Raw genomic sequence first — 25,631 nt, forward strand, 5'->3', positions numbered from 1 at the left:
GTTGCATTTCATTGTTCTTTATTTTTATGTTCATTGTAGATTTTTAGCACCCTTTTTTCAGCTGATAATCTCTCTAGAGGAGAAGAGACTACAATATGAATAATTTTTGTATGATATTTGCATGCTGGTGCACACAGGTGCTGTAACCACCGTTGTATTACGTGTTATCTCAGGGTTTTAGGTTTTGTCAAACCAGCTATTGCAACAAAATTCCGGCTGTGTTGAACTTCCTTGGTAGTATACCTCTCTGCGTGCTACAGCCTTCTTTCTATGTATGTTGTTGACTAAAGGAGAGAACGGCAGAACTACGTTGTGAAATTCTAAAAGCTACATCCACACTGGAAGCGTCACAGTAACGTGGTGACCAGGGACCACAGAAACTGACTAAAATTCCACAACTTCAAGTGACTGTGGGTGAAATAACTGCTGGTGATGGGAAGTGGGCGGGCCCAAGATAAACTTTTCTCAACTTTGAAGCAAAGTTAAACCAACTACCAATGAGAGAAAATAATATTGTTATGAATAAGTTAGAGGATAACCTAGGCAACCAGATCCTGGAACGTCCGAATTGACCAGTCGTCAACTTCACAGCGATGCGAACTGTGTGTGAGCAGCTTAAAGACGAAGTTAACTGCTGGTTTCATTATCGGTCTAAATGAACTGGATATGAACATGCTACACTTTTTCAGTGGGGATTTCACGATGAAGCTTCAGAAACGTTTGTGTTTTTATCTCTGTTATGTTTATTTGATACAGAGTAACCCAAAATTGGCAAAGCACATCAAAAGCAGGAGTCAAACTGATTTTAATAATAAGGAGAAAAGCTGAATTAATGTGACCACTCGGTACTCAGAAACAATGCCTCAGCATGTGACTGGTAAAGCTGCTCATACTGAACTTTCACAGTCGGTATAAAAGGCTATAAAATATAAGTTTAGCCTAGTATCTTCATCTAGTGGCAGACTGCTCCCCTAGGAGCCACACAGTGTTACAGTATACAATGTTATGCCAAAAGTTAATTGTGTGCTGACAACCCTTAGCCACAGGAAAGGCTGCGCTGCTCTCCAAAATTAGGTTTACATCACCAGTATCCCACTGTTCACAAAAGACCAAGACAAAGGGGTGCAATACAACCAATTAAGTAAAGCTTTTTTGCTTTTGTAGACAAAGGACCATAAATGCAAAGCGACATCAAACTCTAAGTGGAGTATACTAGTAACTGTGGGATAAATTCACTGGAACTTCGAGCCTCCGAGTGCGTTGGACTCAGAAGAGCCATTTAGGCTTGTTGTTGGTCTCTACCACTCATGCTGCTACAATAAGGAAGTAAAATACATAGAAATCAATAATATCCCCCCAAATAAACCTTCCTAACAAGAAAATGCAACCAATTCTCCAGACGGTTGTTAGAAGGGGATTTTTTTGAGCCTCTATTTGAAACTTTTTTTGTTATTGTTTGTGAAGTGGCGAGAGCTGGATTGTGTGCATGTTCTTGGGCACCATATGGTACTCGTGGATGCAGCTGGGCTTTTTGATCACAACATCGCATACAGTAAGCTGTGAGTGGTTGTGGCGAAGCCGCAGTGCTAAATAAAGCAGTCACGGCCATCAATACGGCATGTTCAAAACATCCCGGCCACCAGGGCAGCGGGAAAAAAAATACACATTTGGTGCTTGCAGTTTGTGACATGAAGGCATTCAAATAACAAGTGAAAACTTGGATAATTATGATGAAGTTGAGTTTTCTTTAGTTGCTGTGATGCTTTAAACAACAGAACAAGTCTGAGCAGTGAAAAGGAATCAAAGAAAAAAGGGACAGAGGAGCAGGGGGGATGTAAGCTCTGTATTTTTGTAATGGGGCCTTGTCTCTGCTGTGTTGAGGCTGAAATGTTTGTGATAACCTGCTGGGTATGTCTCTCTGTCTCCCCTGCAAGCTTCCTTCTGCTTGGCTTTAGTATCCCATTACAGTCTGTCCCTTATTTGTTCGTCTGGTCTGCACCCAGCCACCCCGCTAAAGTAGCCTCCTTCCATAGTCAAGGAGCTCCTTTCAACCCTGTTCAGCCTCTGCCAGAGGCCAGCTTAATCAAAGGTAGGAAATTTTTAGGATCACTTACATATAGAAGATTCTGGCTTCCTTAATTGCAAGGTTTCCTGAGCAATGTTTTCAAGGAATATATTGAGCAAAATTGTAAGTCTAATGGTCACATACTAAATTGACAAGCATGTAACAATAAATATAATCAGAGAGCAAAAAATAAAAAATAAAACATTTGCAATCTATAACATGCAAAAGCTCCTCGTAGGTAAAGCCAGCTAAAAACCTGATAAGAAAGAAGGACGAGCTGCTGTTTATTCAATGACATTGAACCTGTGCAGCCATTAAATCTTACCTTTGGAGCTAAGACAATAGCTATCGACTACTGTAGGAAAATCATGCTGCATGAAGGAAAAACAATCTCTGCTCACAATTCAGATTTATTTATTCCTAGCTTTAGGCAAAGAGTCTTATTTTAATTTATGAGTGTTCCAGGAGCTCACTGAAGCGGGTGCCCACTCTCACAAGTCACCAGAACAAGGCTTGCTGAACAGATCTTCCAAACACAATAACAATCTAGCCCCCGTTTTCATTCTAAAGTGTGTTATGAATATTCATAAATATAGGCTGCTTAGGTTTTGATTCAATATGTGGAGCCTTTATAGCATTCCTCCTATCAGGCAAAGAATCGTATTTCTCGTGCAAGATGATGTGTGTGTAGATATACATATATATTACTGTGCCTTCCTCTATATATATCTCTTCCTCGCAGAGATACTCAAAATCAAAACCCATAATATAATCTTCACTTCAGTTATTGCTTTTAGATGCTTATAAAGTTGCATTGAGGTCAGACAGATATAGATATATAGTTAAGAACGGGAGGACTAAATACTTGAACCGAGCTACATATTTACAGTATACAAACAGGCAAGAAAGATAAACACGAGATGGACGTAGTTGGTAATACGAAGTGATAAAACCTGACTCACTGAATAAATTATTACATTAACAAGTTACAAAGATGACGACAGTGAAAACGAACAACACAAAACTGTTTTATTCAGCTTTGCGATATTTAGTGTGACTCTTCTGGGACTGACATGCTTAGCTGTGATGCACACTTCCATATGTGTAATATTGAGCTATGTGAGAGCTACGGGGTGTCAACCAACGTTGTTGGCAACTGGGAGACCACAGATATAAATGTGCAAGTGGAAAACAGGATGGCCTTTTAAGAAAATTGTAGAGACATACACAGTCTGTCTGTAATGAATCCTTCAATGTGAATAATAATATGAACATTGTAACCTGCTCATTATGAGGTTAATCAGCGTGGCCTCCCGGTATGAATGTTTAAAAGACTAGAAAATACCAAGTGGGTAATTTTTAAATAAGGATGCATCCACAACCTCAGGAACAGTGTAGCTCTTTGATGTCTGCTACAGTTACTGCAAATCCTGCTCTGTGGTCAATAAAATGATGTACACAAGTGAACAATTATCCCAGCAACAAATTAGAAAGCTTTACTCAACAAGAGCCAACGAGTCTTCCTTGCTCAACTGATTTTTTCCCTTGATTTTGTGATTAGGGGCATCCGAGTTATCTTTAATCTTGGATACTGATAGCAAATTGGCAACGATGGTTTCATCTTAACTCATTAATGTTCAGACTGAAGTTTAGAATTTTAATTTGCAATGCTTTAAAGCACTAGTTGAGCTCAACACGGCGTACGAATCCAGTCAATGTTTTGAAATTATGGGGTTACGACGCAGGTTAGAAAGTGTTTAAAAAATTCACGCAATTAACAACCAGATACATGGAGCTAAGAATTGTTTAAAAAAAGATTTTGTAATACATTTGGGGAAGAAATATTAAACAATGTAGCTCCGTGGCCATCAGTTTTCATGCATTTTTATGGGATTCGTGGTAATTACTTTTTGTTTTTCAATCACAAACTCAAACACACATACACACACACACTGAGCCCAAAGCCAGATGCTTGTTTACAAGTGCCTTTGGTCTTTGAAGTGCAAGTAAAGGTGTATTTTTGCTACTGTCAGTCTTCCTGGCAGACGGCGAGGTAAGTCAGATATGGCAAATTCTTGTAAAAAGAGACTTTTGGAGATGATTGAATTGGTAATGTTAGATCACACTAAGAGGGCACATAATGGGAAATGGCAAGGCAAGATCACTGGTAAAAAAACATATATATGTATATATATAATTAACCATATTCCAATGATTTTGATCCTACGGATACACATTTGAGATTAGTGCATGCAGCCAAGTTACCCAGGATTGCACAGACTGCCAGCCCAAATCCATTTTATGGCACGTTCAGACTTTATCCAGAATGGATTTAGAAAGTCTGGACAACAGACAACATTCTTGCAGTTTGGATCCAAGATACATTTGGGAGCGATTTCCAATCAGTTTCAGCCCATACGCTCTGGCCACTCAAAGATTTAGAAGGGCTTTTTGTTGCACTTGCAATGCAACACACAACAATGTCAAACTCAGAGCGACAGAGTGGCGCGGACCAGAATCCATGCTGCTACTGGACGAACACTATGGAGGACAACAACCCATTGAGGGAAGGAGGGATACGAAAATAAAAGTTGTCTGTGAATAATTTGGGAGGCGTAGTTCTGCAAAGAAAGGCTGCGCTGGAAAGCCAGGCGACCAGCATAAGTTGTTAACTAGTTATAGGCAGTTTGAAAAGTAAGGAAAATGATTCAGCTCATCAAAGATTAAAAATTAAATAAGACACATAAATCTTGGGGAAATAAGGCAAATATAAGATATGATAGATGTAACGTCTGTTTGACTGAATGGCAAGATACTCTTCAAAGGTATTTATGTACTCTAGAAATGCACAAATCTGTTACAAAACTTAACCGAGGTACGTTTTGCTTTCAGTTACTGCCTGATGTTTTGACAGAAGCAATCAATAAGTAACATGAAGAGGAACCCAATGTACAGAGTGGATATATAATGTCATGTCAGTGTTGAAAATCCAGCAGAAGGTCACACATGGAAGCTCAGAAGATTCCTGTGTGCACACACACAGGCTTCACATACAGACATATGTGTGTATATGTGCAGCAACCTCATATTATATCCTCAAATTGTTTGATTTCTCATGCATTTGTCCCATCATTATGAACTATTATATTACCTCTTTCAGTGAAGCAGATTTAACCTTTACAGCCATGAGCAGCCAGCCTGATTACACTTATGTTTAATAAAAGGTTATTTGCTCTGGAATCATTTGGTCTTGTCTTGTGAATAGCTGGTTACGCATGGCTAAGCCAAGCTGTGTTGGTCTGCATGATATTCAATATCTCAGACTATTTGGGTTTGCACTCCGTCCAAGGCTGCTGCTCATCTATACCAAATGCAATCTGCCTGCAATCAGGAGTGACACCACTGTTTATCGCCCGACTGTGCCACCATGGGCTCAGGCAAGAGGCAGTCAACAGGGTGGAGTGAAGCTTTCCACTGAAGAAAATCCTGTAGAGTTTGAAGGCTATATTTCACTGGCTTTCAGGGAGAACGGAGAAGGCTATCTGAGACAGATCTATCAGGAATGTTCACTCTCACCCTAAATTAATTGAATGTCAGTCAAGGAGAAAGTGAAATAGAGGCAAGAGAGTGACTGAGACCTTTTTGTTAGTGGAAGTGGGGTGGCTGGGGTTCCAAACTTTAGCCTTAACTTCTTAAAAGAATTACTCAGTGAGAAGCCAGAGAAAATGTGGTAACAAAGACAGATAATCTATTTGTGCAGAAACAAACTGCTTATGCTGAGAGAGAAGCCTGTAAGTGGATGGCTTCAAGAAGTTTAATAAATAAAGGCTACATATATGGAAACTTTGCTAAAAAAAAAAGAGATGGCAACAAAGTAACTATAAAGTACAATTTCAGCTGATTACTTTAAGAGATGGTTTTCTTCTATAGTAAAGCATACTTGGTGGTTTTATTCTGGTTAACAACAAACAATATCTCAACCTGTGTCTGAATACTTGACATTACAATCCTTTATTTTACACCTAGCCTTAATACACTTTCTTACTGCACATGAAAATATTTTAAATAAGTACACATATATAGAGCTTAAAGTACTATAAAAATGTATATTTGTTTTCTTAAAAAGTTCCATCTGTGGATTAGTATATACTCATTATTCTTAGATGGTGCGCTTTTCTATAACAAGTACTTTTTTTTTTCCTACACATGCTTTATTTGTGTCATTCACACTTTAATTAATGAGCCCAAAGGTGCTTTGGCATGTACACTGGAGAAGCCAGGGATTGAACCACCAACCTTCTGATCAGTAGATGACCTGCTCTACCTGAGCCTAGCCATCCTAGCAGCAGGAGGGTATATGGATGACCACAAATAAACTAGAGTGCCCATGCTCACACTGATGAAGTACAAACAAACCAATGGTTTAGCCCACTGATCTGTTTTTCAGTTGTTTGGGACATCAGTGTTGGTTTATAGGACAAAGCAATAAGCCATGCAAGGCCCTGGATATAGACTCAACACTTTTCAAAGGATTTGTTGACACAAGACTCTCCTGCAAAGTCTCTTCTAATCCTAGCTTCTTGCTACGTTAAGCTATCTATTACACAAATCAGAAGCTTTAAAATCTTACTCCATACCAGACTCTGCTAGGAGAAAATAAGAGCACTATTGCATTACGAGTTAAATAGTATGTTTTTAGTAGTAAAAACCACTGGCTGTGATTTAGCATGCTACAATTATGATACACAGCATCATTGCTATGCAAGGTATGGGGAAAAATATGCTGATACCATTAGTCTGCAGAGCAAGCCTGATTATTGGAGTGGCTGCAGTTACTCAAAGCGATACCAGCTAATCAAAGTGAGAAATAGACGGTTTGTCGCCGTCTTCACCAAGCTGACAGCTAAATACAGTCATTTTTATGACTGAAATGATCAGTTCAGGGAAAATCTGCCAAGTAAAGAACAATGCCGATTCCACACAGTCATAATAATCACTGATAACTTTAGAATATGCTGTAATGTGATGCTGGCTGTTCTCAGCATCACCATCATGGCTGCCGGAGATGTGTTTGGCCACTTGTGGTTCCCTGCAGTCGTAACTTTCTATACTGATTGATGTTTCAGGTGGGCAGAAACTGATTCAAAGTATAAACTAGTGCTACTAACAGACCAACAAAAATACAAATTGAGTATGCAAGTATACAAATGCATCACACTGGACCAGAAAAGCACATTCATACAAATCAAATCCAACAAATCAGATCTTACCTTCCATATTGTCGTCAGGATTTTCCACAACATTTACTTCCATTTGAGGAGCCTGCACTTCCTCTGTTAAGGAAAAGAAGCAGATGTTACACTACACTACTCTAACATGATACAAGAGTCTTCATTGGCCTGCAAAAAAACCAGCTCAGCCTGTCTCGTCTTCAGTCAGAGCAGCTCTGTTAATATGCCTTAAAACATACATGTGCTGTGGACCGTGAGGCTCAGTCTGCATACAGTTTAGATCCAAGACCCCCTCGCTGGGGTCTGTTTCTTCTGTCTGTACAGCTGAAACGTTTGTGCATTTATTATTAACCAGCTCTGTACTGTAACATTACATTACTGATAAACAGAAAAAAATCTTAAAATCAGTTTTTCCATTTAGTTATTTTAGTTTTTAGTTATTTTACTATACTACGTTTCATGAACTGAACTGATTTATTCATATCTTCCTGCCTAATACCCTGTGGATATTAAACTGTAATTTAAGAAACAACAGAAAAACAAGGAAATCATCAGAAATCATTTTAATCATCAACACTGAGTATCTCAGAGGTTTTGATGCGAATGGATAAAACACACAGCCAAACTGCTCTCTTGTACATACCTTTCTTCCCCTCTGTATTGTCGTTGGTAACAGTTTCTTGACCTTTGTTTTCATCGTGGGCGGGGCTTCCTTCATTGATATTTCCAGTCTCTTCATCGCCATCGGTCCCTTTATCGCCATCGGTGTCTTTATTCCCATCGGTGTCTTTATTTTGAATTTCATTCTTACTGTCGCACTGTTCTGGGTTTTGCTCTGCGTTTGCTGGATCACCATCTAAAGGCACAAACAAATAAATAAATAAATAAATAAATAAATAAATAAAAGGAAGCGCATTTTGAAGGATTAATTCAGACACTGGGAGTCAAAGCTCTTACTATTAAATCTAGCTACATGTGGCACAAAACCAACCTGTGCTTCATTACTGCTGACAGAAATCTGTCAAACATATTCACACCAACAGGTAGCTCTTTGTCAGTTTGAATGGAAGTAGCAGAAAAGAAGGAAACATCGTCAAAAGAGTTGGAATGGTGGAGGTTTTAAGGGTGTCTTTTGGGGGCGTGCAGCCAAAAAAAGTTTTTAACTTTTTAAAGAAAAGTCATCTATATTCAAAAATATGTACAGCATTAGTAGTCAAAGAACAAAATATGAGTGTAAAAAATAACACAAATCTAAATGTGGATGAAAACAGTATCTGATGTAGATAAATTGGCTAATATTGGTTTTTGCACAAAGACTACATTTTTTACTAAGTAACCAAGACCACAGATTGAACATCATATTGATTTGCGGTGGCTGGATTTCACCTGCAGTACACACACACTTGAGAATGATGTAACAGAAGCATTTCTTTTTTATTTTGTGCAGCATTTTTTGCAGAATTATCTTGCAGGTGTTGTTTTAAATTGTATATTTTTGCTCTTCCAAGCTCCTAACTCTCTGTTTATGTCTCATGAGAAAGTAATTACATATCTCAGCTCTTGGATACCATCCCAGGGTAGCATTTGCTATAACTTGCTCATGGAATATCTACAAAATTCATGTTCAGAGAAGCTCTATCTGTCAAATCGCTGTCAATGGGATTGGATTTGAATAAAACAAAAACAGAGGAGAGACGAGGCGCTGCCAGTATGCAAATGCAGAATCTTAATTATATACCAGCAGCACAGAGGATATTCAGAAAAGAGAAATGGTTCTGGCTCAAAGTTAATAGTTGCTCCTTTAAAACACATTCACACACACACGCAGTTCATTTGAGGCTCTTGCTGTCAGCACAATACAACACATCAGAGCCTCTGGATGTGTTATACATACACATTTAAAACAGTGTGTACTACTTATTTCTGCTCTGCTGACAAGATGGCTCAGGTTGGATTTAAAAAGGAAGAAATACTCTAAAAAGATCGAGCGACTGAGAAGCTGGATGTTGGTCAACACTCATTGTGCGCTTCAATCAAATTCAATTCAATTCAATTTCACTTACATATTGCCAAATCACATCAACAATGTGGTGTATATTTTGTAAGGTAAAGACCCTGCAATAATACAGAAGAAACCCCCAACAATCAAATGACCCCATTTTAACAAGTGCTTGGTGACAGTGGGAAGGAAAAACTCCTATTTTAACAGGAAGAAACCATCAGCAGAACTAAGCTGGTCACAGCCATCTGCCGACCAGTTGGGGGTTATGGGAGGAAGACAGGACAAAAAAAACAAATAACACACTGTGGAGGAGACCCAGGGATTAATAATAAGTAATGATTAAAATTCTATTTGAGTGAGTGCTGGGTACAGTAATCTCAGGCTACGTCCACACGTACCCGGGTATTTTTGAAAAAGCAGATTTTTCTATGCGTTTGCACCTTTCGTCCACACGTAAACGACGAGGAAAACGGAGAAAACGCAGCGTCAAAGGTGTGCGCCTTTTTCGACGTCACAATGTGCGCCACGTTATTGTTTCGGTGAAATGGATGTGTGCAATGGCGGACTTAGACAAAACACCGTTACTGTTAATTTTACTCTCTGCAGTGTTTAAATGCTTATATATACACACAGTTTCTGTCCTTCCAGACTCTTCTGCTTCAATGCACCGAAGGAAAACGCTGCTAGGAACATGCCAAAGCAACAGGTGGCGATATATTCCTAACCGTGCAGAAATGTTGGCCAATCAGAAGTCTAGAAGCTTAGGTGGGAAAAAGTAAACAAAGCTGGGGCATAGAAGCAGAACCGAGTCGTATGTGTGGAGGGACGGTAACTGTGTGTGTAGATGTAAGCATTTAAACACTGCAGAGAGTACAATTAACAGTAACGGTATTGTAGAGATTCATTTCACCGAAACAATAACGTGGTGCACAGTGTGACGTCAAAAAATGAGCACACCTTTGACGCTGCGTTTTCTCCGTTTTTCTTGTCCACACATAAATGCAAAAACTGAGTTTTAGAAAATATCCACCCTGGCCGGGGGTTTTTAAAAATCTCCGTTTTCAGTGACCAAAAACGCAGTTTACGTGTGGACGAAAGGTGCAAACGCATAGAAAAATCTGCGTTTTCAAAAACACCCGGGTACGTGTGGACATAGCCCCAGACAACACGTAATTGCACCGTTGGACCCTTGATTTGTAACTGTATTTTACCTTGACTCTGACTCTCCATCTCCACATCTTGAGGTTCACCTGTATTTAGAAAGACAAGAGAAATTCAAAAGAGAAAACATACGAGTTTAGCGCCAGCGTCTGGAGTTGAATCGACTTGGCTTTCGATATCACCTCAAACAGCCTTTTCATTCCATCTCTTTCTGTAGCTTTGCCTTTGTTCTACAGTATGAGAGCAATGGATCCACAAAGACATGCATAAATTAAGTGACAAAAACGAAGGGAAAAAGAATGTCACTTCTAAAGCCATACATAATTGAGGGATTTCTTTGTTCCATGCGTCTGTGATAAGAGAACTTTTTTTTTTTTTTTTTGTTAGAGTGGTGACACACGGGATGGAAAGACTGTACTGAAACAAAGAAAAAAAATTCAATTTTTGATGACAAATGACATCAAGAAGCATCGGTAGAGCCGAGAGGCTCAGAACATGCGCTAATGGTCCGTAGAGCTACATTACCATTGTCACCGTTATCTTCATCACCTCCTCCCTCTGTACCTGAAAAGGGAGAGAAAAAAATCATCAGCCAAACAGAGGCATCGGTATGAATAATACCAGTCATTCATTTTAAAAAGCAAAGGAAACAGTCATAATAATGATCACTGTTTAGCTCTTTATCTTCCTAATGCAAAGGATTTATTATGAGGGTGTTGACGCCGCATTTTAAAGCAGCAACGTCCAACCTAAGTTATTTTTCATTACTGAAACAGCATTATACTGTTGGGACTGTCCATGTTTGAGTTTACAAATACTTGCTACTGATGTTTCTAATAACATTTTAATTACTCTATATTTTGCATAAACACAACAGGGGACTAACACAGGAGGTCTTTAACATACCTAGCTTTAAGACAGCAGTTTTGGGTCTTTGTTATAAGAAAGAGGCTCTTAAATTTGTAGCATTGGGTAAGTATTAAGCCACAGTAGTGCTTTGAATATTTGCAGGGCATGTTACTTTATGTTGCGTGCATAAGGCAACATACTGATGTTGTAGTGTTGCCCAAACTTACCCTGGTCAGCTAGACTGAATAAAAATATTTTTGCAGTTTTGGTTATAAACAAATAAAAATGAATCATCTTACAGCTTTTTATATAAAAGCATATATATGCTACACATATATTTGAAGAACGTTACTCGTACATTACACACAGGTGCTGCCATCACCAAACTATAATTTCAAGTCATTACAGCTTTTATCCTGTTACATCCTCCTATAAACTGAACTCCATAGAAATGTCCACCGGATGCACAAAAGGCAGAATTTGATATGAATAAAAATCCTATCTGTTACTACTCCCACCCTCCTCACCGCTTTCTTGCACTCTTGCACTCTTACACACAGACAGGCACATAAACCAATGACATTTGGGACAAATTGAGTAAATGAAAGCCATGACACCAATAAGAGAACATGCTTTACAATGGCTATTGTGCAGCTTCTATAATTGCTTTTTTAACAAGCTGCAGAGAGAAACCATTTTTCATATCTATGCAATTTTGCCCTGCACTCAGAACAATAAAAATGCCAGCCTCCATTAAATGGGAAAAAGGCCAGTTCTACCAGTGCTGCATGTTTGTCTCAAGTATCTCTGTCCATCATGCAGAATGCTGGTGACACACAGTAGATGGCGAGCCTTTCTATTAATCATGACTGGCATTTGAGATAGAGCCACAGACAGGGGGAAGAAAAGAATACTTCATTGGGGGAAAAACAACTTAAGATGAATCCTCCGCTAGCCTTGAGGTCACCTTTTTTGTTTAAAATTATGCGAGGGCCTTGTATCTGTCCAAAGTATCTATCTGTCCCAAACAACAATTTATCAGATATGACAAAAGGCAGACTGTAATTTCCTCTTTGTTATTTGATCATTTGTATTTGGCTTATTGAATGAAACTGCATTCAATTTGTGATAAAGGAAAACGTGGGACAGATTGTGGATCAAATGCACACACACACACACACACAGAGCAAAAGACCACATGCAAAAATGAAGGAAAAACAAATAAATGTATTGTGCAGATGTGACTTCTAAAGGCTCTGAGGTAAGATCAATTTAAATGCTGTCTCTTTAAAAGGTAAAAACCCAAATAACACCTTCAGGATATCGCTCATCCATGAATACGAAACACCAGGTGGCAGCATTGCCATAGCTTTCTTACCCAGTGCTCGCTATACAATACTGTCATCACTGTAAATAAGGGTCTGACATACTTCACACAGAAGGGTTCGGGCAACACCTCGAGACTTTTACTGTCAATATTCTGATGAATTCCACTTCAAGAAACATGGTGACAAAAAGGCAATTTTAGGTACTCGCCTGCACGTCTGTTGACTGAGCAAAAGCGGAATGTTTTTCCGAATAAAATGTTCGTCTCACACACACTTAAATGATTTATTAATGTCTACATCACATTCAGGGCTACAGTATTACAAGGACATAAACTATTTATAGGCTGATATTCAACCTTCCTTTTGTACCCTACTTGCACGCCTGTTAAGTAAACATCACCTGTAGTTGATGTTTACTAGTAAATAAAAGCAATATCTCAGACGGGAATAAATGGAAATGGGAACAAGTTAACTGGAATGCGTGAACGCTCACACACACTCACATCCAACCTTAGCTCAGCTCCAATCCCCCCCCCCTCCCAGGCCTTTCTACTATTCCTTTTATTAAGGCAAAGTGGTGCAAAGGACAGGAAAAAAAGATAAAAAATGAGAGAATGTGAAAAATTCATGAGACATTTGTAAAGGAAAAAGGAAAAACATGAGCAATAGCAATCGTTCAAAGACCTTTTGCACGTGAGGTGTGTGTGCACAGAGTAAAGAGTAAGCACGTTTGTGAGAGATCCTTTATAGGGTACCACGGAGCTAGATGGCATCCCACAGAGAGGCTCACTGTCTGTCCACATGTAGCGTTATTAATCTGCATGTCCACTTTGTGCCATCTCTTACCATCCCCCCCCTCTCTATCCTCGGTCTTTCCCACTAAACTTAAGCATTCCAGGCAAACAGGCATTGATTTCTGGCTTAATGTTCATATTTTACTGTGTCCTGTAACACACTAATCTCACTAATACCAATCTGATATCAAATAATGGGCACTGTAGTGCCGCTTGCCAACTCAGGTGTGCTCTAAAGAGGTTCGAGTCCAGCTTGGAACTCTGTGCCAGCTTTCACCTCCGTGTCTCAGCCACCTTTTTACCTCTCTCGGTTTTTCTTTCTATAGCTTGTGGCGTCTGCATGCTGTGCTTCTGTTTCATGTGGATTACATCACAGCACAGCTCATCACACACACACAGAGTCAGTCTGTGACCCCCACCTTTCAAATACTCCCCAAGGATGTTTGCCGGTGACGTTGGATCATGTTAGCTTCATTTGAAGAAGAGATAAAATGCTGTTGATCAAACTTGAAAGCCACTTGCATTGTTCTTTTAATATGACCTAATTGTGCATCATGTATGCTATGCTGTGTAGTGAAATATCCTTTTTGAAAATTAAATGAAATATATGCATTAAAATAAGCTGTATTTTGATGCTGTTTAGTGTTCAAAAACAGAAGCTGCTGTGTTGTTTGAATGGTGAGTTCTACCACAGGTTACTTGCTCTTTTATGTTTGGCCTGGGTGTATGTGTTAATTGTGTGCTTTTAACTGTCTCCTTCCTTGAGTCCACTGAGGCAAAAGAGGCCTTTTGCTTGTGAGGTGACAAAAGAACTGTAAATGCAGCAGTGCTTCTGTGTGGGACGGAGAGATCCTATAATTACCTTCAGTCCACTAACCAGTGTATTTATCAGGGCAAAACATTGGTGAAAACCTTGATGTTTTCCCTTCATCATTACTGTGACTAAAAGCCCCTCATATCTGACCCATGGACTGTGGCGTGAATTCCCTGAAGAGTAATGGATCCCACAGAGGCATATTGACAGACACACTTCATCAACTCTGCTGCAGAGTTGATGCTTTTTTTTAAAAAAAGGTCCTTCACTACACCAGTGACTACAGTGCATGAAAGAGTGAAATACATATTTTAGTTGCTAGAAGAGCTTGCTCTGGTACACAGAAGTAGCACGAGGCTCTCAAGCACCTTATAATGTCTGTTTTATGTAACTGACAGGTTGTTTTTGCACTTAGCGTTTCCTTTGCTTTGTGCAATCTTGAGTGTTTTCGACGATTAATCCCACCTATGTGCTACATCAAACCAGACCTAACCTTTACAGTGCAGGCAGCACAAAATCATTTCATTGCCTCCCTGTGAGAGAGGTTGTGTCAAGGACTGACTGTTCCCATGCTAGAAAGCTGTGCCAAGGCCTTTTGTGAATGGATTAGTTACTATTAAGCTGCGGGGCCTGATAAATTAGGATTTATAAAGATTATTACAAAATACTTATGCCCTTCTAATGCTGATGATTGAATTTGTGAATCATACTGAATTACTGTGGATTATGGCAAAGGTATGTTGAAGAGGCAGGGAGAAAGACTTATTGTGCTTTGTTGAGGAACACAGAATGCTGTGGCGCCCTTGAAGTGACTGCACTATCAGACCAGCCTCTCACAATCAGTGAGAGGAATGGTTTCCCCAAAGACAACAGCCATGACTGCTATCTTCAAAAAATTCCTTGCAACCTTAAGGCTTGAAGACAAATGGATGGTGTACGATTTTAATTGCCTACTAACACCCTCCAGTGTAAGAATCTAATTATCTTTGGTCCATCGTATCGGAGAAGCCTATAATTGTTTCAATATTACACATCCAAAGGGGCTGAAACTGCAGAATAGCCAGATAATGGCTTCTTAAACAAGTTTGCCTCTAAGAAAACATTCTTTTAAAAAGACCGAGCTTCATCTTGTATTCATTTCCCCAAAGAGGAACTTGGCATCAGAAGAGCAAGAGATTACTGACCAAGAGAACGCTCCTTTACTTTATACACACACAACTGTTTTTAAAGTAAACACATATCAGTGTTTCCTCTGCCAGTAAAGTTTCCTTGGCGCGTTAGGAAGAAGGAGCCGGAACAAACGTGCACAGTCAGAACGGGCACACTCTACCTCTGGTGTCGTCCTCGCTCTCTTCCTCGGTTGCTGCTTTGGTAGGGGGTTTTGTGTTATCTATAAATCAACAAAAATAAATGGTGAGTCAGTTGGGCAGACACATCCTTATCCCAAAACGCTACCAGGAAGCAAAGAGCATGTCGTTCTGGCATCAAGGTGAGTGAGATGGTGTGAGTAAAGCTGACTCTCTTTGAAGCAGTGATTATTCTTGGCCGTTCTGTCTCTGTGGACCACGCGACAAAAGCCCGTGGGAGAGCATGATGGCTCTTGTGTTTTGTTTTATACCTGCCTGATAAAAATGACGCTGGTGGGAGAAAAGGGGAAGAATGTGAGGCTTTGACACCAACTCCAGACCACAGTCTGGGACAAAAGCGTCATTCCGTGTGAGAATTGCAGTCATTTGAGCGTTTGAATAGCTTCCAGGCTGACTGATTCAAACTCTGGCTGATGGAGCAGAATAAAAGGCCAGTCTTTGGCACCAGTGCAGAAGCCCATCAAACAAGGCCAAACTGGACCAGGAAAGGGCTAGTATGATGATACAACAGAGCCAGGAATTATCAGGGGTTGTTTCAGTATAGTGTGGTACTGTATGCAGCATAAAATAGCTGGTGAGGAATACAATAATAAAAACCCAGCACACTTGGTCAAGACAAAAAAACAGCTCCCCTCGACCAAGCCTTTACGATTCAGCCACATTGTTTCACTTTGGAATATCACATTTTACAGTGCGCTTATAAAACAGCCCTTTTATGTTCACCCAAAGTGAAAACACACATGCGTGTAATTGGTAGATCATGGGGGTGACTTTTGGAGGAAAACATTTTGATAGCACCCTCGTTTCTACATCTACAGTAATCTGAAGACTTTCTTCTGCAGACTGTAAAACTAACATTGCTTTTCGCTCAGATGGCTGCACACGTACTATGAGGTTTGAGCAGTTAGATGTGGGAAAACCTCACTGCTAATCCCACTGTGATCACAATTAAAATAAAATAAAATAAAAGCTCTTCACGTACTGCTTTGCAACACTCCAACACCTTGGAGAGAATTGCTACAGGCGGTATCAAACATATATCAAACATCTCATAAAACTGAATTTTATACAGTACGTCTGCAAGTAACAACCAAACTGCTGTTATTGTTATTATGTTATTATGGCTATTGTTTCTGCTATTCAAACGCACACACGCGCTTCTATGTGGCCATCAGTTTGTGTCATTGCTTATTCAGGACATCAGCGCACAGACAAATGTCAGTAGTTTATCCTGATAAGCAGTATCTGGTACGTTCAGGCCTCGTTCCAAGATGGTGTGTTGATAAAAGCATTATGCGCTGACAGTTTGTGTTTGTGCTATCACCCGGTGCATGCTGCGGAGGGATGTAGCTCTGCTGCTTCTTTGTCACTCGCTTTAGGTGGTCTGAAGGCATTGTGCCCGTAAGCCGGATGAAGAGAATGGTGTTGGGAATTGGCTTTGATATAAGCTCTTGTAATGTAATGCACCTGACATGAAGTATTTTTAACAGCGATGAGTCAGGCCTGGGATTCAACTTGTCGCTAAATGCATAAACATTCAATTTCGTCTGCTTCGCGAAACCCAGCAAATCACTGTCATAAGCTGAAGCTACACCACTCACTCACCCTCTGTGTGCTTTAATGGAGGTGTTAAGGTGAAAAGGCAACCATGAAATATTCTGTCACTCACCTTCCTTCGGCGGCTCCTCTGTAACCTCCATGTCATTGTCTGGCAGAGGGGGAGAAAACGACAGCGTGTCAAACCAGGCTCTTTTATAATGCACGAGCCGACTCATGGCAACACGATTATAATATTAGAATATCACAGTGTTATGATGCCGACTGCTGAAACCAAACAATGAAACTCGAACCTGCACCCACCCTTGTAAATCGGGGAAATACGATCACATTTGTGTGTTCCAAAAGCTTTTCGCTGAAACTCTTTCACCTTCTGTTCCTCATCACACTCAACAACCTCCTTCAATTTCCCACCAGATGGCCTTGGATATCGAGAGTTATTACACCAAATGACTGAGTATGTGGGTATATGTTTGGGGAGAGGGGGTCACATTGGAGAAACATTCTTTTCCAATTATATCTATGCTGGTAGGCTCAGCATAAATGACATTAAGCCTCCCATTTCCTGAAAATACAAGGACTCCAGGCTGGCGTGGACAACTGCGTCTTTAAAAAAAACAAAAAAACCCCTTTGATTTTCTCTTCTTTTGTCTGTAAGTCTATTGTGTGAGACAGACTGAGTGTACTAGAGGTGTTCTGGGTGGATGAGTTGAGTTGCACAGCGCAAGATGAGACGGATGCTTTGGATGTTTATGCTTCAGGAGGAACTGCAGAGTGAGAGATGAGGCGAGAGAGGAACTGTGGATGCCTGCTCATGGCTCCTACACACGATACACACTCATAGACACTCAGATCTTGCACAGCTCAGCATGCCTCTCGATGCCTTGTGTCAGGCCACTATATACACAGTACATGTGTACTTGCCTTTTTTATGCGCACAGTTCATATGAATGGATTACATTATTCGTGAGGGCACGTGTATTTTTATGTGTGTGTGTGTGGCTGTGCAGGAGTCTGTGAAATGATTGCACTGTGGTTAACAAGCAAAAGCAAGCGTTAGCTTTGATGAAAGGCTGTTGTCATCTGTTCTGTAGAAGTGTAACCATCAGAGCTCCCAGTGGATCCAGCGACAGGCTTTTCTTTTGTATAACACTGAATAAAAGGGTACAGTGCATTAATCTAACCCTGCTTGGGGAAACAAAGGAAGGTCCACTGATACAGTACTACAACAGCGCAAGAATGGAAACATCAGGTGTCTCATCTCCGGCCACACATGATTCTGCTATGATCACGGCTCAATACAGGGAAGGTGCAGTATGTTTTAGTCCAGAACGACCCGTGTGACAACTTTTTTTGGTTCTTGTTTTCTTTCTAGGCCATAAAACCAAAGAAATCGCATACGCATACACATTTAAACAGGATGGCGTGATATGATAACTGATGAGAAAGGATCAGCTGTTTGACAGTACACAGGCTTATTCACGCTCTAAGAAATAGATGACAAGATTGATTCTGCTCTCATGTCTGCATGCTAAATGTGAAACAAGAGCTGGTACATGGTTAGCTTAGCATAAACTCTCTAAGCAGGGGAAGAGAAATCTACAACCACGTAGCAAAATTAACTAATTATCCAATCGGAGTGACAGTGAAACTCCAGGAATGTTCCCGAACTGGACCAGTAATAATGTATAGGTACAGTTCTGTGCAAAAGTTTTGAGCTACCACTCATTTCTTTATATTTTCTAGGAAAACTAGAAGTCAGTGCAGAGATGCAAACATATGTAGAAATCGAGTATATAAGGTAAAAATAGGGAAAACTGATTGTACAGTAAAAACTGTACAATCTAATGTGCAACTACCCCCTTATATCCAAAGGGGTCAGCACAGTGGATCGGACATGTTGCCACTGATTATGAGTCCAGTTCTTGTTTAATTTAGCATACCTTAGCCCCTTCTTATGAATGGCTTTTTGAAAGCCACGCTTCCAATAACAGCACATCTGATGAGGTTTCAGTGAACAGTAGATGGATCAGGTCATGACTTTCAGATACTTGTTTTGACCAGTTACCTGAGATTTTTTAAGAACACACTGCACACCATATCAAGATCTGTCAAGTGTTTTGGTCAACAGCTCTTCAGGCATCACCCTGTTGGTGCAAAAATAATATTTTATGTCTGTCGGGCTGTGTTATCTTTGGCATTTTTCATAGCTTCAACCAAAGAAATTGGAACAAATGATGCGTTTTTGTGAGAAGCTTCTAGTAACAAAATGCTCAAAGATACTATTTAAAACTGTTTTTTTTTTTTGCTAAGCTGTCTGTAGACACAACACTGATTCATCCCTCAAGTTAGGTGCCTGTTTTATGTTTGAATGATTCATAGTTCAGTGTCCAGTGGCTTAACAAACTAAAAACCACTCCTTTGAAAATGGTGGTGTACAAGGACTGGACTGAAAATGAGTGAAAAAGACAAAGATAAACATGCAAAGACTATCAGAACTACTGTGCAAGACCACTTTAAAAATGACAAGAAAGTCTGGCTATTTGGAAGCAAAATAAACAAGAAATAAGGATTGCTGCAAGGCTTTTGCACGGACCTCAGTATTTTTTCTCCACTTTTGATGGAGCTCAGCTCTTTTCCAGTGTTTTATGCTATGCTAAGCTTAGCTGTCTCCAGCTTTTTAACAAATATATATAAGAGTGTTATTGATCCTCTCATCTGACTTTTGGAAAGAAGTATTGACCCTATCATTAAATTCCTAATAGACGATGAATGAACTATTCCTTTAGGGTTACATATTCATGCACAAATAGGAATACCTTGTGAGAAACGATATGGCCATATTTAAATTTAAATAGTGTCCCTAAACCGAGCAATTCTGAACCTCTAAATTATCAGCGAGTGACCATGACCAGCCAACACCAAAAACACAGATAAGCAGCACATAACATTTGTCCATTTTCATGTCTGATTTATGCACAGGCTTCCCAACATTTTCAAATACGAAGGGCTAAAGCAGGAACCTCGTATCTGCCGAAGCTGACTGAGAGACTCAGTGTGCTCCCTGACAATAACATCACTAACACACCGTGGTCTCCTCATTTCCCTGCCCTGAGGGATAGCCTCGTGAAACCAACACAGACTTCATTTTCACCCCTCACAGGGATCCTGTAGCCCTTCATATCCTCCGTCAACAAATTACATGTGTGTGATAAAAGCCTGTGCATACCACAGCTTTACTGCTGTAAAAGCAGTGGTGTGGTTTGAGGGGGTTCTTTTACTATGGACATTTGATGGCCGGGTGGGTGTGTGCATGTGTGTGTGGGTTAGGGGTTAAGAGGCGAGGAGCATACAGTGTGTATTAAAAAGCTATGTAAATAAATGTCAACTGGAAAGTGGGTGAAACAGTTGGAGAGAATGCAGCAGCCTCTGCAGTCCTGTGGTCTGTGTTAATATTGTCAGCAGTGTGGCTGATTGAGGAGAAGACGAGATGGAGCCCAGCTTGTGGGCAGCCACCCGGATCATATTAGTGGAGGAGTGTACCCAGAATCAATTTCAACATGCTTTCACTCTCTACAACTACAGATGCCTGACTGCTTCCATGCGCGCAAATAATATGTGGCACGGGAAGCGTGTGGTCAATCACGCCAATCAGAATACATAATAGAATTGTGTTTTATGATTAATTGCATTGATTGAGCTCTGCTACTTAATCAATTAATGTTCATACTCGATAGTTTCGCCTTCTAAAAAAAACCCCAACAACAAACAGCTTGTGCTGCTGTGTGCTTTAGCTTGTTCGTGTATTTGCATGATTCGGTGTTGATGTTAGAGGGGAAAACTCATGACTCCAAAAGATCCAAAAGCATGCCGATCTTCACGAGCTACATATAATACTCTGTGTGACTGTGAGGACTCCGTCGTTACTCATCAAACAGCTGCTCCATTGCTCAAATACCAAGCACACCGCAGTTCTAATTTTTAAAAAATAAATTAAAAAATCCACTTCCTGTTTTGTGCATGTGTGCCACAGCTTATGTGCCTGCATGCAGGTGTGTCTGAGTATTCATGTCAGCACAGGCTATTTTTCAGTTTCCTCCCTTTGCAAAGGAGTAACCGTATTTTGGCTCTCGCACACTGACAGCTTGTGGAAATGCACATTGTAATAAAGCAATTTCCTGTATGCAAATGTCCTGTTTACACATTCCTGCTCCAGTCATTGTCACTTGACAGATTGCTTGAATATGAGGAAAGCGGCTATACTATGAAAAATGAGAATAGTAAGACTTCAATAATAAAAAAAAAAAATTCCATTGTATGTGTACTTGCCGCTGTAGACATCCTTGAAACTGATGTCACGGGGAAGATCCCGAGTTTCGCATAACCACACACACACATACAAATTACAGAAAGATCAAGGCCACCATTCACAAGAGCGCTATAACAGTATGCAAATAAAGGAGGTGATGGAGAAGCTTCTCCTCAATGTAATGGGGAAGAATGAAGGGTGTGAAGGGTTAAGGAAATGGGCATGTGGCACAGGAATAAAGGGAGACACGTGTGAGAATAAGTAAGGAGAACAGGAAGTGCAGACGTGACAGAGGGTTATTGAAAGCGAGAGGATGCTGCAGGAGACAGAATGGTCTCAAGTCTCTGTGTGATGCATTCAGTGTTGCTGTAAGATCTACCTGACTGTCTATCACTAGCAGAGAGGATGATGAGATGTGCTGAAAGTGCTCGAGCACACCTGCAGAGCTAATTCACAGCCTCTGATTCACTACTGCCATTCTGCACAGGCTAAATGCAAGTCTTTTCACACTATGGGGTTATGCATTACCTACCATGATGCAATCATACCAATCAGCACTTCTTTCTTCAAAGAACACCTTTCAACTACTGTTGGAAGCCATTTACGTAGTGCAGCGTGGCTGGATAAAACACATGAATCCAGTCGCTTCTGTGAGTGTCTACATTCACAGCATAAGTAATTATTTTAGTATTCTTTTCTTCCTTAAGGTAAAACTTGAAAGAAGTTTTGTTTTGACAGAGAATTAAATTCTTTCAACTTACAGATGAGGTGAAAGATGAAAAGAGGTGTGGGTGAGGGCGGTGTGAAGATGTCTGCCTAACTAAGACAGTGACCCTGAGTGGGAATGTCATGCTTATTAAGCCAATTATCCTCTCCTGCCCACAAAGAGCAATGGGCAAAGGTGGCCCTGACCTCAGGGGTCAAAGGACACGTGACAGGTAAGACACTGATGTCAAAAGCACTTGCATCACGGTGTGTGCTGTAGTAACCTTTTGAAATGACCCCAAATTTAATCAAAGACTGACCTCGGCCTCCCTTATTAGCAACTCATTACATTTTGGTACACAATAGTTTTTAAAGATTTTGCTCAGAGTAATGTGAGTCTCAAAACTTTTCTGAATGCGCACACGCATACACACAAGCTGTCATTTTGCTTCTTCCCTGTTCCCAATCACAGGGAGATACAGGCCATTTATCCACTCACAGCACTTTTTAAATGGTGAGAGTGATAACTGGAGAACAACAGCTCCAGATTCTCATCTCAAAGCACTAATATGATGAGACGGGTGCTGGGTGCATGGGGGCAGGCAGTATAATTAAGGTCTCTCTTCGGAATGTAATCTTTTAGGGAAGAGTCTGGGCGGGGAGCGGGAGAGATGACGGGAGTGCAGGGAGAACAAAACACTCTCCATCTGGGAGCAGCGAGATGAAGGCCTGAGAGCCGGTATTCCGTTGGGGAGGTGAGGAGCGAAAAGTGAGGTAAATGGAAGGTAATGCTAGGCTGGTGAAGCCAGCCAGCCTCTTTCAGCTCCCCAGCTATTCAACTCAATCCTCTGTGGAGCCCCCATCAGAGCTGGTGACTGCTCCTGGTCCCCGGAAAAAAAAGATGATGGCATGAAAGGGGGGAGGGAATTGAGCAAGGGACAGAAAGGAGAGTGGGAGTAGAAGATAATGGATGTTTGTTTATTTCACACACACACACACACACAATTGGAGAGCAGTAACCAAGAGAATGGTCACGGTTGCTATGCATCCCGGAATATTTTAGCTTTTTTCAGGAGACAATTGCTGTTGTGTACTATTATTACAGTCAATCAAATCCGGCATTAAATTCTCATCAAACTATCAGCGATCACGTGAAATATCAGCTCGCTCATTCACGGCAAGCACACGAACCATTAGACAGCTATTATAGGTCAGGTAGATCGTGAGGCAATATGTAGAGAACTTGACACTTATTTTATCAACCTTGTGGGCATAAATTCTCACCGCTAATCTCCCCAAAGGCTGTGCGGTTGGTTGCGCTGAATATGTTTGCATTTGAAGGTGTTACCCAAACCTGACAGGTCCTTACACTACTGCTTCCAGGAACAGGATAATTCTCGCTGCAGATGTTCCAAGGATACACAAGGTCACTCCATAACTAACTGAACACATGTATGCATATGTTCAGTTACTTAGGCGGTGACATTACAGGTTGTCCAAGACTTGGAAAACTTGAAGAAAGTCGGCGTGTTAATCAATTCAACAACAAAGTGTCAGGTAGCAGAAGAAATGTAATGATCCAGCAAGGATGCGAGTGATTACACGTACCTTGAAACATGACAGACATTTTCTTCTTGTAGATGGCAAAATCAGTCTCGAGGAAGACGCAGAAAATGACCCGTTTGATCTGCACGGGAAGAAGAAAAGATACGGAAGAGTAATTAACGAGCATGTTCATTGCTGAAAGGGCTCTCTGTGAATCTGATGAAGAAAAACTAACCGGACAAATTTAGATCTGACAATAGTGGTCGCCATGCGGTAATCTAATTAGTTACCCCAAAGACCATCTAAACAATACAAGCTGGGACAACTTTTGGCACATAGTACGGCACATTACATCAGAATAGGCATTATTTAATGGGGCGTGTGATAAGGGCATAAGCCTCTGTATGGGAACGGACATTAAATCAACATTAAAAGTTAAGGAATAAACTTGAAAATTACAAGAGGAGTAGCAAATTAATTATAAAGCCATAATTAAAAATGCTGAAAAGAAAAACACAGAGTAATTACATTTTGTACTGAAACCTCATTTAAATGCCACAGATACATATTTTGTGAAATCAAAAGCGCTTAATATAAAACAAAATTTTGACTTATTATTTCCTGTTTCGATGTCATAAAAAACAGTATTCTGAGAATGCTTCCCAAACTAACAACAAGGATCGTTTCATTAGCTATTAAACTTCAGTCAGACCCTGAAATATCTGGAGCCGCTACCATTTCCCTTTAAAACAGGCAGGTCTTCTGCACTGTGTCAGTGCACTGTTATTTAGTAGGTTGTTCCAAGCATCTTGCCACAGTTCTGTCTCAGGTGCTTCTGTCTCTACGTGAAAGCAGAGCTCCACAGGGGTGGGGAGTGGGGGGAGGGGGGATACCATCTGTTTCAAGTTTCCTTGTTGTTTTTGTCACTGAAGTTAGTTCTTTATGCATCTGGCTTTATGCTTGCCATGCTAATAAATTTGGCCCCAATCAGACCCTCTGAAACTGTGTGATGCATAAGAGCCTAAAACAAGCCAGAGCTACAAAGTGACTTGACTGATGATGCCACAGCCTACTGTTTTCTGTTATTGCCATGGGTTTCTACTTGCTGCTAAGATAAAGTAAACAAATGTATTCTACTGTATGCCAGTGAGGAAAAAAAAGTCTACAAAATTCAGCACAGGGGGGTTATGAAGGCTCCTTTCTATTTTATGAACTAAACAAACAGCAGATAAATGGCTGAATGAGCTCACTGACTCCTACACTTCACTTGGCAAGAAGTTATAGTTGCAAATATTAAATATTAATTAACCAGCTATTTCCTCCGCTGTTTTTTTGGCCCGGTCAAAATTCATAATTGTTATGTTTTTCACTTAGAAACTTTAAGCACACTGAATACTGAATGGTTTCAGCCTTAAAGCACAGAGAAGATGGATAGATGTTTGGTTACACAGAAGTCTGGTTGCCTGGAGGACTTAATAATAATAGCAAATTATCATGTAATCTGAATAAATCTGTATAAATGCATCACAAAGATAAACTTTTGTTTTCTTTACCTTTACATAAGTTTAATTTTTCACCTTCTAAAAGAAGAGGGCTGCTTTGGGGTTAAGACAGATCCACTGGCACTGTGTTTTCCACACTTTGACAGTGTGTCTAAAAACGATTCATAGAACTCAGAAGAAAGAGGTCACCTCTTTCAGTCTCACCCTTCTCCAGCAGAGTCTTAGATGTGCAGGCATCAGTCACGGTCACAGAGACGCATTACACACCACGGCAGCAGATAATCGCTTGACTGAATAATGGCAATTTTACACAACAGCCGTAATGCTAGCTATCTGCTCGCCATCCTCCTCTGTGCAGGATTTTATGTTCCAGTGGAATAAAGGGGGCCCACCAGCTTTACC

The 25,631-nt window shown here is 40.4% G+C and overlaps 1 protein-coding gene across 1 annotated transcript in view; it reads right to left on the reverse strand.

Moving 5' to 3' along the window:
* macrod2 (mono-ADP ribosylhydrolase 2) overlaps positions 1-25,631 on the reverse strand; it is a 409,646-nt gene that overhangs the window by 11,849 nt on the left and 372,166 nt on the right. The window contains exons 9-15 of the mRNA XM_006806942.3: positions 23,791-23,869; positions 17,281-17,319; positions 15,575-15,634; positions 10,985-11,023; positions 10,510-10,548; positions 7,940-8,152; positions 7,336-7,398 (exon numbers count right to left, since the gene is read on the reverse strand). Coding sequence (XP_006807005.2) covers positions 7,336-7,398; positions 7,940-8,152; positions 10,510-10,548; positions 10,985-11,023; positions 15,575-15,634; positions 17,281-17,319; positions 23,791-23,869 — 532 coding nt within the window. The remainder of the gene's footprint in view (positions 1-7,335; positions 7,399-7,939; positions 8,153-10,509; positions 10,549-10,984; positions 11,024-15,574; positions 15,635-17,280; positions 17,320-23,790; positions 23,870-25,631) is intronic.

This window comes from Neolamprologus brichardi, chromosome 13 (assembly GCF_056152115.1).
Source record: "Neolamprologus brichardi isolate AB-2024 chromosome 13, ASM5615211v1, whole genome shotgun sequence".
NCBI classification, from domain to species: Eukaryota; Metazoa; Chordata; class Actinopteri; order Cichliformes; family Cichlidae; genus Neolamprologus; species Neolamprologus brichardi.